This window comes from Octopus bimaculoides, chromosome 7 (genome assembly GCF_046866305.1).
Source record: "Octopus bimaculoides isolate indiv1 chromosome 7, ASM4686630v1, whole genome shotgun sequence".
Lineage (NCBI taxonomy): Eukaryota > Metazoa > Mollusca > Cephalopoda > Octopoda > Octopodidae > Octopus > Octopus bimaculoides.
Window position 1 is genome coordinate 106,719,470 of NC_142934.1, and position 14,678 is coordinate 106,734,147.

The 14,678-nt window shown below is 36.9% G+C and overlaps 1 protein-coding gene across 2 annotated transcripts in view; it reads right to left on the minus strand.

Annotated features, from left to right (window-relative positions):
- LOC106876454 (inverted formin-2) overlaps positions 1-14,678 on the minus strand; it is a 76,481-nt gene that overhangs the window by 11,242 nt on the left and 50,561 nt on the right. For both annotated transcript variants that reach the window (XM_089355767.1, XM_089355766.1), the window contains 7 exons: positions 11,653-11,812; positions 8,156-8,337; positions 5,891-5,970; positions 4,657-5,612; positions 3,812-3,957; positions 1,293-1,457; positions 222-479 (listed from right to left, as the gene is read on the minus strand). In XM_089355767.1, the coding sequence (XP_089211893.1) occupies positions 222-479; positions 1,293-1,457; positions 3,812-3,957; positions 4,657-5,612; positions 5,891-5,970; positions 8,156-8,337; positions 11,653-11,812 (1,947 nt within the window). The remainder of the gene's footprint in view (positions 1-221; positions 480-1,292; positions 1,458-3,811; positions 3,958-4,656; positions 5,613-5,890; positions 5,971-8,155; positions 8,338-11,652; positions 11,813-14,678) is intronic.

A 14,678-nucleotide genomic window follows, 5' to 3' on the forward strand; every position in this document is an offset into this window, starting at 1 on the left:
AGGATTAAACATAAAACAACAGAGTTGTGATGTTAATTTAATCCATGTTGTAATGAAATTTTGACAGAGATTTCTACTTTGTGTACACAGTCTAAAATAGGTTAGAGATTTCACTGTTATTTCTAGCATCTCAAGTGTCAACATATTATGTTCCTAGTTGCCAGCATAACAATACTTTGAATTAATGGAAAATCAAAATCAAACATCAACAACAACAATACCTTGTTAAGAAAATTCCCAGCCTGAAGGACGTAACGAAGAAATTTCTTCAATGCAACATTATTTGTAAGTTTTGTACAAATCTGAAGAAGCAGCTGAATGTTTGGACGTATCAAAGCTAATTGAGAACTGAAATCACCAACCAAGAGCATAGATTCAAGGCGGCACCGAAAATCAGGAAGCTGTATCAAAAGTTGGAAGAATTTCTCAGCATTTCCAAGTTTGTCAACATTACCATCAAAATTTGAAATCAAATCAATCTGGAAGAGACAAAAATCCATTAAATTAGAATTAATCAAACCAAAATGTAATACAGAAAACGTTTTAGTTGAATTATATTTGCAATATCTGAAGATTAAATAAAGAATTTAATAAAGAAAGAATTTTTTTATTATAAAGTATGATAACATTGGACTAATGATTCTAGAGTATGGTGTGTACTTATAGATCTCTTAGCTTTCTGTTGGGTTTTTGGACAAGTCAGGAATATGTATTTTGAATGCATGAGAAGAGTGCCACAGACTTGCCAAAGAGGGCAATTTTCTTTACTGGAAATGTTGTGACATATCACAATGGACTCTGATCATAATTCATTTTCAAATCTAATGTTACACACTAGCAAACAAAGATTAAGTCAGGCTGAAGCTGTGTTATGTAGAGAAACAGCCTAAAGGCTAAATATTTATAATTATAAATAATAGGTTGAATATGGTAGCACATCATATAATGAATATGGTATATGAATATATGAATATGGTAGCACATCAATAATAGGTTGAATATGGTAGCACATCATATAAAAATAAATAAAAGAAATTGTCAACAATAAGAAGAATGATCCAAAGGTCAGACTGTTGTAAATATGAATATATGAACACCACTATAATCATGGCAAAAAAATTGAGTAGGTCATCCTCCTCCTCATCATCATCATTTTAATATCTACTTTCCCATACTCACATGGATCAAACAAAGTTTACTGAAGCAGGTGCTCTTCCTGTCACCTATCCTTACCTGTTTCCAAGCAAGGTAATATTTCCCCCATAGCCACTCTAGTTATAGTAAATCCTCACCTCATCCGGTTGTGGGAGCAACTTAATTAGACCTTTCAACTTCTCCACACCAAAGGTCCTAGTGTCAGCTTTCCTAATTAGATCCACAATTTCCTTGTTGCTGCGACGAAATTGTTTCAGGAAAATATTCAAGTTCATACTCTTTTTGGGATCAATTAGGGTTATCTGTAAAAACATTAAATCAAAACAATATAATGAATGACAAAAAAATGAACGTGGTAAAAGCTAGTCTGGCTTTGATACGTTTATATTTATATAAGGGGCATTACTACAGAATAATAATGCCACACAGTGGACTTCTCAAAATATGTAGGTAGATATGTAGGAAGATGTAGGGTTTTTTTTTTTATGGTTTTCATTTACCATTTTCTGGATGTTCTAAGTGTTTTATTACTTTGATGTGACCATCTCTTACACTTTTGATGCTTCTGTCTACATTTTCTGAAAAATTTTCAATATAATTTTCAAATGTCTTTTCTTATTTTCAATTATTATGATGATGTTTGAGATTTTGCTTTGTGTATGTTTGAGTTGAGTCCAAGCCTCATCCAGAGATATCAAGAGACAGCAAGTGATAAGTTTAAATGGGCATTATGACCAGGACGGTAGATAACCAGTCATTCTGCCCACTTCAACTTATAACTTGTAATCTCTTGAGGTCTCTCTGGGTGAGACTTGGACTCAACTCGTATAAACACAGCAAAATCCAAGCATAATTATAAATATTCTTTTCTACTCTAGGCTCAAGACCTGAAATTTTGTGGGAGGGGGCCAATCAATTAGATCAAGCCCAGTATGCAACTGGCACTTATTTTATCAATCCCAAAAGGATGAAAGGCAAAGTCAACCTCAGCAGAATTTGAACTCAGAATGTAAAGACAGATGAAATGTCACTAAGAATTTCGCCTGGCGTGCTAACATTTCTGCCAGCTCACCACCTTCATAATTATAAATATTGAAAACAAGAAGAGACATTTGGAAATCATATTAAGATTTTTCAGTAATTGTTGATGGAAAAATTAAAAGGGTAAGAAATAGTCACAGCAAAATAATATATTTTTAAAAGCATCTAAAATATACAGAAAATAGTTGGCACTCCGTCGGTTATGACGATGAGGGTTCCAGTTGATCCGATCAACGGAACAGCCTGCTCGTGAAATTAACGTGCAAGTGGCTGAGCACTCCACAGACACATGTACCCTTAACATAGTTCTCGGGGGATATTCAGCGTGACACAGTGTGACAAGGCTGGTCCTTTGAATTACAGGCACAACAGAAACAGGAAGAAAGAGTGAGAGAAAGTTGTGGTGAAAGAGTACAGCAGGGTTCGCCACCATCCCCTGTCAGAGCCCCGTGGAGCTTTAGGTGTTTTCGCTCAATAAACACTCACAACGCCTGGTCTGGGAATCGAAACTGCGATCCTACGACCGCAAGTCCGCTGCCCTAACCACTGGGCCATTGCGCCTCCAAACAGAAAATAGTAGATGGAGAACATTTAAAAAAATAAACTGATTGTTAATCGTAATGAGAATATTTAATGGCTATCAAGAATTTTCAGTCCTCCTATTCCAAGAATTCATTGATCCTTCTGTGTTTTTTAGCACTATGCATGATGCCTTCTTAAGACAAATACAACTGTTTTTTGGGGGGTTTTCTGTCAGTATTCTTTTAGTCTTTAACTTATTTCAGTCATTTGACTGAGGCCATGCTGGAGCACCACCTTTAGTTGAACAATTTGACTCCAGGACTTATTCTTTATAAGCTTAGTACCTATTCTATCAGATCTTTTGCCGAATTGCTAAGTTACGAGGACGTAAACACACCAACATTGGTTGTATGCGATGGTAGGGGGACAGACACAGACACACAAACATATGCATACATACATACATACATACATATATATATATATATATATATATATATATATATGTATATATATATATATATATATATATATTGATAGAAAGGACAACAAAAGAAAGAAAGAAACCTCGATATTATGTAAATAAAGGAATTTATCTGTAAAAATATGTGACACTTATTCGGTAGCCATGATAAAACTCCGAGTTTTGGATGCTGGGGTAGGAACCCACGCCAACATCTCTTCAATGGCCGGATAACTGAAGAGATGTTGGTGTGGGTTCTCACCCCAGCATCCGAAACTCGGAGTTTTATCATGGCTACCGAATAAGTGTCACATATTTTTATAGATAGATAGATATATATATATATATATATACGATGGTCTTCTTTCAGTTTCCATCTACCAAATCCACTCACAAAGCTTTGGTCAGCCCAAGACTATAGTAGAAGACACTTGCCCAAGATGCCACGCAATGGGACTGAACTCAGAACCATGTGGTTGGGAAGCAAGCTTCTTACCACACAGCCACACCTGTTAAGTAAGGTATACAGATTGCTTTTCAGTAAATGTTTACATTTAGGAAAATTCCAACCTTGTTCTAGGATTAAAAAAAAAAACATACACAAATGTAAATCTATAATATAATGTTTACCTCTGTTGTGACGCTACTGCGAATAGGACTTTTCTCCTTTTGTTGAGACTGGGAGCCTTCCTTTTGAGCAAATAACTCCTGTAAGTACTGGTATTTCATGTTCACAGGGTCATTCAGTTTTAAAACATCATTCCATACACTGAAATCTGTAAAGAATAAAGAAGATTTATCAGAGCTGAAAGAAATGACAACACACCAGTTCTCATTCTCTCTCTCTCACACATTTTCCTTTTATCTCTCTCCCTCCCTCTCTCTCTATTTTTCTCAGTCTGAAAGGGTTACCATCTTTCCTATTAGCATTACCTTACATGAATAGGTTATATTTTTGCTACAGAGTCACAAGATATTCTTTATATATGAATATCTCACTGTTATTAATCATTTTCTAGATTGTTCTCCTTGTACATTTGTTTCTTTCATTATATTGTTTTTCCTGTTCTCTTCACAACTCATCTTACTCTGTCTGATCTAGGGATCTCAGATTTTCTTGTTATTGTATACTTTTGCTCTAAAAGCAGTACTCAAGTATGGCCTTAGCTATGATATAATAATACTGAAATTATTAGGATTTATGGAGGGTCAAAGTTGGAAAGAAAGAATTGACAGTGGAGACATACAAGGAAACTGAACGAAAATAAACATGGAGAGTCATTAGACCAGAACAAGAGGAAAATAGTGAATGCTGGGAGAAACATTTTTTTTTTTTTGAAAAGAGAAAAGATAGAAGAGAGAGAGAAAAAGCACCTCCGCTCTTTTAAACGTCCGTGCAGGAAAAGAAAGATGATTATTTATTATCTATTAAATGTTTTACAGAATACATTTCAGTTTTAAAATAAAATGTTTACCTGAAATATTTGTTGGTATAACTTTATTCCAAGAAAATGGTCGCACTTTACACTCTGGCTCAGGAATTGCTATTTCAGGGAAAATTTGCTGTGGAGAATGAAGGATAGCTTGTCCAGGGTTAAAGACCCCGGGTGCCAGTGGTGGTGGTGGTGGTGACATTGCAGCAGCAGCTATTGAAATCTTGATATCTGGCCTGACAAAAGCGTTTTGCGTATTTGCATTTCCTATTTTCAAACCTGGTGGTGGAGGCGGTGGTGGTGGCGATGTAGGTGGTAGTGGTGGGGGTGGGGGATGGGGTATTGCTTGTGAACCCATTCCTCTCATTGGTGGCGGAGGTGGTGGTGCTGCTGCTGCAGACAATGATGGTGGTAGTGGTGGCGGCGGTGGTGGTGGTGGTACTGATGATGATGGTGGTAGTGGTGGTGGCGGTGGTGGTACTGATGATGATGGTGGTAGTGGTGGTGGTGGTGGTACTGATGATGATGATGGTGGTAGTGGTGGTGGTGGCGGTGCTTGTTGTGAACCGACAACTTTCATGGTAGGCAGAGGTGGGGGCGGGGGTATTACCGAAGTTGTCAATCTCAATGACGGTGGTAGTGGTGGTGGTGGCGGCGGCGGTGGTGGTGGCATGACTGGTCTGTCTTTACTCCCTTTTGTCAGAGTCGATGGTAAAGGGGTTTGAGATGGAGATTTATTTGGATCTGTAATCAGTGGAGATTTCTGTTCGGTGTTTCCACTGATTTGGTTGTCTCCCGCCTGATTCGTGGAGTTGTCGCTTGCTTCAGTTTGTACACCTTTTTCCTCTGAATGTGTTGTCATCGCAGATATCAATGATGAAGCAGTTGTTACTACGGAAATTGAACTGGAACGACGACTCGAACAGAAACTGCTGGAGCTAGAACCCTCAGAAGATATAAAACGTACTTCTCTTTCCAACATATTCCAAATGTTTTCACTAGAAAAAATAGAAAGGAAATAAGAGATAAGAAAAATCTGCAGATACTTTTCGTTAAAAATGTTTATCAGGCATGGCTGTGTGGTTAACAAGCTCTCTTTGCAACCATGTAGTTTGGGGTTCTGTCCCACTGTACTGCTCCTAGAGCAAGTATCTTCTACTATAGCCCTGGGCCAACCAATGCCTTGTGAGTGTTTTGGTAGACAAAAACTGTATGGAAGGGCGTGTGTGTGTGTGTGTGTGTGTGTGTGTGTGTGTGTGTGTGTGTGTATTCATACCTTTGTGACATACTTGCATTTATTTGAAATAAACTCTGGAGAATGGAAACAAAAGCAGCAGATAATGGTGTCTCTCGAACCTAAAAAGTATAAATAATATATGTAAGTGTTAGCTGTACTTGTCAAAATGTAAACCAGACATCATATAATTTTCAAACGTAGATATTAAAGAACATTTCTTGAAATTTATTTATTCTAGCCACACAGAGACTTACTTGAAAAACAATCAGTAAATTTATCTTGGCAATTTTTCTGACAATATTTGAAGTATTTTCAAGCAAACGATACACTTAGCGTCATGAAAAATATTAAATGCAATAAAGAAATTATTCCTTATTGTTATAAAAACATTTAACTGTTTTGGTATCAGCAAGCCCCAGACTGGATAAGAATATAAACATCCAGTTTTAGTGATCGATTTAAATCAAAACCTTCCATCAAAATTTCATATTAATTTATGTATCAAACACCAGCTAAATAATGACAATATTAGTTTACTAAATTCTTTATTAATTTCAAAATTAATTGAAAGAGGTAGTGCATTTTAACAGAAATTTGTTAACGAAAAATTAAGACATTTTCTTTTTATATTTTAGTTGCAGTATAAACATTTTGAAACACAAAAATATTCCGAGGTCTTTTCGATTGCCAAAGTGATTTTCAAAGGAAATATAACTGAGAGCCAAATACAACAGTAAAATCGCAAGAATATATTTAATACAAATATATCATTCACAAAAACCGTTAGATTCACTTCAACATTTAAATTTAATTTTAATTTGTCAAAATATTTTCGTCGCTTTGAAACCGCGACCTGCTCACCAACAAAATTCCGTGCTGCATCTGAGAAAGTAACAGTTAATTCATAATATTCCGAAAAAAAGGAAAACCGTTGAAAAACAGTTTATAGCAGAGACTCCAGCAAATAAGATCTGAAGAAGGAATTGTAATTCCGAAATATCATCGGACTATAGATAACCAAGTTACAACAGGTATATAGTCCATTTTTTGTTCTATAGTGCATTGTTGTACCATTCTAAACTTTTTATTCTTTACAAACAATATACAATGCTTCAAGCGAACTACAATACTCTCTTATATATATTTATGTATGTACGCATGTATGCATGTGCGTATGCATATGTGTGCGCAGACACGTACGTACGTACATTATATATATATATATATATAGTTATATATGTATGTATGTATGTATGTATGTATGTATCATGAACTAACTATTACCTTCTCAGATGCAGCACGGAATTTTGTCAGTGAACAGGTCGCAGTTTCAGAACGACGGAAATATTTTGACTAATTAAATCTAAATGTTGAAATGAATCTAAACGGTTTTTGTGTGTTTTTGAATGGCTTATAAACACCTTTCACGCTGCAATTGTTTTTGTTTCAACACACGATCTCAGATCAGGTCACTTGCTATGCAAGTACTTCTCCGTAAAATATATTACTCGTTTTATAATATATAGTAATATGCATTACAGGCGTGAGATCAGGCAATGGTAGAGGCCCTTTAATATTTTAATTCGCTTCATCTAAAGGGTCGGACAGTTTCTTTTCAGGGCTTTTTTTTTTATCCTTTTAATCAGATCTCGATTACTGTTCCAAAATATTTATTAAAGCATTTAATATTTAATATTTACAGGTTTAAAAATATTATCTGCAGCTAAACTTTCAGTGTAGGGGACGTAAGAACTACGATAAGGCTTTGATTATCTCCCTTTAACTTACATTTCGGTCTATTGATGGACAAAATGTTTGTTTACAGCAACAGGTTAGATCAGGCGTGAGGGGCATGCACCGTTGCAGCACGTTGCTGCATTTACCATTTGTCGGTACATTCCGGGGCCCGCCTGGACGACCTGTCGAGTAGAGTCCCAGTCAATCGCCCATCTCTACGAGACATCTCGTCTGCCGTAACCATGTAACATGTGGTCGACCACTACGAGTCGTCAACCCAGCCGGATCCTCAGTGAAGAGAACACAGTAAGCAGGGTCTAAACTCGGAAAATCGAGCAACGTGACCAAACAATCCGAGCTGGCCCTCTCGAATCACACAAGTAACAGAATGCACCCTAGTTTTTGAGTAGAGCCGTTGATTGGATACAAAATCCAACCAATGACAACCTATAATCCAAACTGCGACAGATTGCTACTAACATTTTAAAAGCAACTTACTTGGCCATTTGCGTGATAATTACCTAAAATCTCTAAATCTAACAAGAGAACTCGCAATATAGTAATTACCCGGTTATAAATAGCTGTGAACAGTTCTTGTGGGTTATTAACGTTGACATTTCCATCTTTCGTTTCCTCCAGGGCTTCTTGGTCAGCAGACATCTCATCCTTGAAAACATCCCATTGTATTTGAAAGTCAGGGTTGTCGATATTCTCACACACCACGGCTATCGTTTCTTCTATATTCAATGCTTAAATAGACATTCAGTAATCTGATTTACATCATCTTGAAAGAGGAATCTTAAGAAACAAAATAGAACAATGAAACCCTGCAGAAATCAATATTCTCGATTATAATATTATGAAACAAGGAGTCTAGATCATTGATTAAGTTCTGTTCAATGAAGCTTGATTTTCATTACTCCAAGAGTTACTATATGTTATAACTCTTCTTTTTTATTTTCCTTGAGTTCTAGGACTGACATAAGACCAATTATTGAATTTCCATGTTGTATAACTGACTGAGATCATAACATTCTCTCTGGTTGGGACGCTGGTCCGTTGGGGAGATAAACTGATAACATAAACTGATAACATGGTATGTGACTGGTACTTTATTTTATCGACCCCAGTGGATGAAAGGCAAAGATGACCCCAGTAGGATTTGAAACCAAAATATAAAGACTTGCAAGAAATGCTGCTAAGAGTGTTGCCTGATGTGCTAATGATCCTGACAGCTCACCACCTTTATATAAGCTGCTATAAATACCAGTAACTACTGACTTGGATTCTCTCGTCTAATATCACTCTCTTACAAAAGTTAGTAAGAGTCTAAAGAAACCTTCATTAAGAAGTGAAGCTTGATTTCCTAAGTTTTTTCCTTATGTATTTGAATTTCAAAAAGGATACAAAAACAGCCACTAGTTCTGTGTAAATTAAATCTGGTCTCTTGTATCAGTAGGAAATAGAAACACCTCTGGCTTTATGCATTATACAAAGGTGGCCAAAAAAAAAAGCCCAAGAAGTTAGTTCTGAGAAAATGGTCCTTGAGAATTACTACATAAACCAAACCTTGTAGATTTCCAAGAATATATCAACATACAATAATATAGAGTTCCTCCCCAGACTACCAGGAACAAAACATATACACACACATACGCTTTAATGTTAGATGTCACTTAATAGACCTTTATGTTTGATCATGGTTAATCTTCTGTGATGCAAATGTGCTAAAGTATCTAAATATTCTGTATGTAGTTGAATTTCAGTAAGCTTTGTTCTAATTTCTGGCTAGAATTTAACTTTATTACTTGGAGTAATTTATAATAAATTTGTTACAAAAGATTGGTAGGAGTGGTGTTTACCACATTGTCATTAATTTAATGATAAAAAAAAAAAATTCTCTTGATCTTAATAAAAGTCTTTGGTAAGGTTCATGATAATACTGGCCAACAAGAATATTATTTTCGGTGGTAGATACATAGTTCTCATGGCATTTGTAGTTTAATGATAGCAACCATTAATAAGTTGACATTATTTTCTGTACTCTAAAAGTAGCAAGCTGGCAGAATCATTAGCATGCCGGATGAACTGCTTAGCAGTATTTCGTCTGTCTGCACGTTCTGAGTTCAAATGCCACCAGGGTCAATAAATTAAGTACCAGTTATGCACTGGGGTCGATGTAATCGATTCATTTCCTCCACAAAAATTTTGGACCTTGTGCTTAGAGTAGAGAAGATTATTTTCTGTACTCAAGGTGGCGAGCTGGCAGAAACATTAGCAAGCTGAGCGAAATGCTTAGCGGTATTTCGTCTCTTCCAGTTCGGAGTTCAAATTCCACCAAGATCAGCTTTACCTTTCATCCTTTTGTGGAGTCGATAAAATGAATACCAGCTGAGAACTGAGGGTCAATATAATTGACTAGCTCCCTTACCCAAAATTTCAAGCCTTCTACCTATAATAGAAAGAATTATTACCTATACTCTCAACCCAAAATTGTGAAGTTATCCTGCGAATAACTTCAGAAATCGGTATTAGCAATGTTGGAACATTTTTGATTTTTAGTGATCTTAGAGAAAACAGATTTACCAAAACTGAGAAAGCACCAAACTTCAGTATTTAGTTTTGTCTTATATTTATAAGTTAAAATCCGATTTGCAGGATTTTAACTTTTCTTCTTCTTTGGGAACGAAAATGGGTGAAAAATATATCCCAAGTTGTATTAGAATCAGTTCAACTGACCAATCACTCTGCTCGTAATGTATGGCCATGTGCATCATCATCATCATCATCATGTCCACTTTTCCATACTTTTTAAATAATGGAAGAAGCCAAATCACTTCACCATAGTGGCACATCTTCTTATTCCCCTCTGCTATAAACTTCTTGTCATGTACCAGAGAAAATCAATTTTAAGAAATTGAAAAATTTCCCAGCAGCACCTTCAGCTTAAAGAACGTACAGTTAAATGTGAGTCACAATACTTAATGTGAAGGACTAAAATAAATTTTTAACCATCATGAATTATACCCATAGTAAGAAGAAAAATCATTAGTGTCAATGAAAATTACTCTGAAAAACAGCAAGGGATAGAACTTGTCCAATATTAATCAAATAAAGAGTAATTTTTTTTAGAGTAATTTTATCAAACAGTGAAAATTTCTATAATATGCAGGGTTTCTTCATGTTATACAGATATTCTTACTGTTTCAACAACTCAGTTTTTTTTTTAGCATTGTTGGGTCAGACCTGATCAGACACACTTATGTATTCAAACCAGCCATGGCCATCCTGTTTTTTTATTCTATTTCGAGCGAGATCGCTGTCAGTGCCCCTGGAATGGATCTTGTGCAGGTGGCACATAAAATACACCATTTTGAGCGTGGCCGTTGCCAGTACCGCCTGACTGGCCTTCGTAGGATTTTCGAGCGAGATCGTTGCCAGTGCCCCTGGACTGGCTCTTGTGCGGGTGGCACATAAAATACACCATTTTGAGCGTGGCCGTTGCCAGTACCGCCTGACTGGCCTTCGTGCGGGTGACACGTAAAAGCACCCACTACACTCTCTGAGTGGTTGGCGTTAGGAAGGGCATCCAGCTGTAGAAACTCTGCCAAATTAGATTGGAGCCTGATGTTGCCATCTGGTTTCACCAGTCCTCAGTCAAATCGTCCAACCCATGCTAGCATGGAAAGCAGACGTTAAACGATGATGATGATGTAGAATGCATCCAGCCACATTGGATATGATTTGATGGTTTTGACTGTTATTTCTATCAAGTCAAGTGACCATGTAATGGATCCATGCGGGCTCAAATAGAAATTCTTTTCAATACAGGTGAACTTCCAGTAACTTTGTTGAAGAATGTTGGAAAATATGAATAAAACCAAAGGCATATTCAGATTAAGGAAATGTTATTTATAACAAAAGAATTGTTGTTGAGGAGGAGAATAATGAAAAACAAATAGAAATAACCTAAAATGAAAAAAAATAAATATACAGTTTGTACTTTCGTTAACACTGAAAAGCAAGCAAAACACACAAACGCACACACACAATAAATTCCTTACCAATAAATTCATTCCGAATTCTCATTCTATCCAGGATGTTCTCGTTGGCAAAAATTATGGAATTAACAAGTGCCATAATGCTAACTTGATATGTTGCCAAATCTGCATGACGTAGTTCATTTAATATCAGACTAAATCGATATTGTAATTTCTGCCAGGTCTGTAAATGTAAAGAAGTGTCAAATTAGAAAAAAGAAAAAGTGTTTTCCATCTGGAATTTTCAAAACTAATTATTATACAACCATAATCATTATTACAAAATATTAGTTTGATTGAGAGGGACACTGCATAAGAGCAATATATGCTGACACAACTTTCTTATTTATTTTATTTTCATCATATCTATATCATTAGATAGATAGAGAGAGAAAGACAGAAAGATAGAGGAGAGAAGACATATATATATATATATATATATATATATATATATCATCATCATCATCATCGTTTAACGTCCGCCTTCCATGCTGGCATGGGTTGGACGATTTGGCTGAGGACTGGTGAACCAGATGGCTACACCAGGCTCCAATCTGATTTGGCAGCACTTCCTAACGCCAACCACTGTGAGAGTGTTGTGGGTGCTTTTATGTGCCACCGGCACGAAGGCCAGTCAGGCGGTACTGGCAACGGCCACGCTCAAAATGGTGTATTTTACATGTCACATGCACAGGAGCCAGTCCAGAGGCACTGGCAACAATCTCGCTCGAATGTTTTTTCGCGTGCCACCGGCACAAGTGCCAGTAAGACAACACTGGTAACAATCACGCTCAAATGATACCATTTACGTGCCACTGGCACGGAACCCAGACAGCTGCTCTGGCAATGATCATGCTCGGACGGTGTTCTTAGCGCTCCACTGGTACATGTGCCATCACGATTTCGATTTCACTTGCCCCAACAGGTCTTCGCAAGCGGAGTTTAGTGTCCACTAAAGGAGAGGTTGGCATGGGTGCCAGTCGTCAAATTTGGTTCGATTTCGATTTCACTTGCCTCAACAGATCTTCGCAAGCGGAGTTTAGTGTCCAATGAAGGAAAGGTACGCATAAGTGGGCTGGCTACACCCCTGGCAGAGGCGTCGGATGATGGTCTCATCATCCATCAGATTTCGTGCATTCCAGTAGTACATCTGTAAGTGTGTCTTCGTTTGTTTACGCTTTTGCATTTTGTCCTTACACTTCTGCTGAAATAAACAGTCATCAGTTTCAGAAAAGTGACCAGCTTGTGTAGCAGGTAAAGTTTAGAATACGATTTTTTAGTCCTTTCCTGACAGATGTGTATGCAGTGCCTTCATTTATAAGGCTGCTCAGTTACAGGTCATTCCATTCAATTCTTCTGACTGTAAAGGTCAAAGGAAACTATATAAAGTGTAATCTTTTGTGGCCTAATCTGTAGGTTTGTGACTTCCAACTTGTCGAGTCTGCAGACATCACCACGCACTCATCACCAAATGTCGATGAGAGACCAGTGTGGATAAATCTAGTTATTTTGTTATATTCCTCATAAAATAGTTCACTGTTGGTTTGTACTAGCTATGAGTGGCATAAAGTATTGCTATGTTTGAAAGTAGCCGTACCTCACGGAAACTGTAGTGGTTTGCTCTGGTATAACATAAATATCATACTCTACGTATAAGATACCATATTCCAGTGACAAGAAAACATCAAGATGTCTGGTGGGAGCATCAAAAGGCAGCCCGGTGGGAGTTTAAAATTCAGATTTGTCTACTCCAAAATAGATATTCTGACCAGAAGAATATGTCCATTACTCTCGAACGGTTACAGAATGAATTCAATGACTCTCTCAAATATTTCTATATTGTTGTGCTCTGTTGTTAGATAGTTGTTGACTCTATACTGGATACGTCCACCTTACAGCAGATCTTGTATTTCTCTCGCTGTGTTTGTAGCAAAACCTCTTAACTAAATAAGCTTAGTGATTTAACCCGGTGAGGGGGTTCAGTCGCCAAAAAACTCGACCATAAATACACATTTTACTGGATTACACATTGCTGGTAGCACGGGTTTGTGACCGGACACATATTCACACATATAGATATGCATAAATATGAGTGGGAATATACACACGTACACAGGTTACGGTTAGCAAAGAGCTGTGAATTAACTTGGATGTCGGAAAAAGTCGGTTCACATGGCAAGCAGAGTCGCATGCCCACACGTGCTTTAAGAGAAACAACTGTGAAACAATAACATTTTCAGTCATATAAAAAGAAAATCGACAAGTTGTCAAATAAGAAGAAATAGGGAAGATAGACGGAAGGGAAAAAAACGAAAATATCTTGTGAAAGTGAATGTTGGTAGTTGTACCTTCTCGAGTACAATTGAAGCCAACTAATGAATAATAACTCTAGTAAAGTAAAACTTCAGCTTCAAATGACTAAAATAACTCGGATGAAATGGATCGTACTTTACTTTAACTTTCTACCATATAAACTGTACTTTGTTCGAAAGGAGTTTAGCCCCACATCTCAGGGCCAAATATTCTACTTGTTCTATACTCACACGGGCCAGATCTGGCCTCTTACACCTGCGTTACAATATCATTCTAAAAACAATAAACAATCACATCTTTGAAATCTCGAAGCTACACGATAATTCATAATTGATTCAGAACAATGTGAATAGAGAAGTATAACATTTGGCAGAATAATCTGAATGCTAAATGGTTAAACCATTCATGGAATACGAAATAGTTCTGAAGCAATTTAAAGCCTCTATGCAAAGAATTGTAATATATTATATTATATTATATTATATTATATTATATTATATTATACAGTAACAACTCGCCATATCGCGATTCACATATTGCACTCTCAGTCCATTGCAGATTTTTCTGGCTAATACATGTGTAGTGAAACCTCTCTCTCGGGCATTCAATCACAAAGGATAACGAAGCGGCTAACATCTAGTCTTCGGCTGCCTTGGACCTTTGTGTCCACCACCCTGATTGGTTCTCATTTGCGCGGCAATTGTCCCCAGTTCTGCTTCGCGCCAGGGTGCATACAG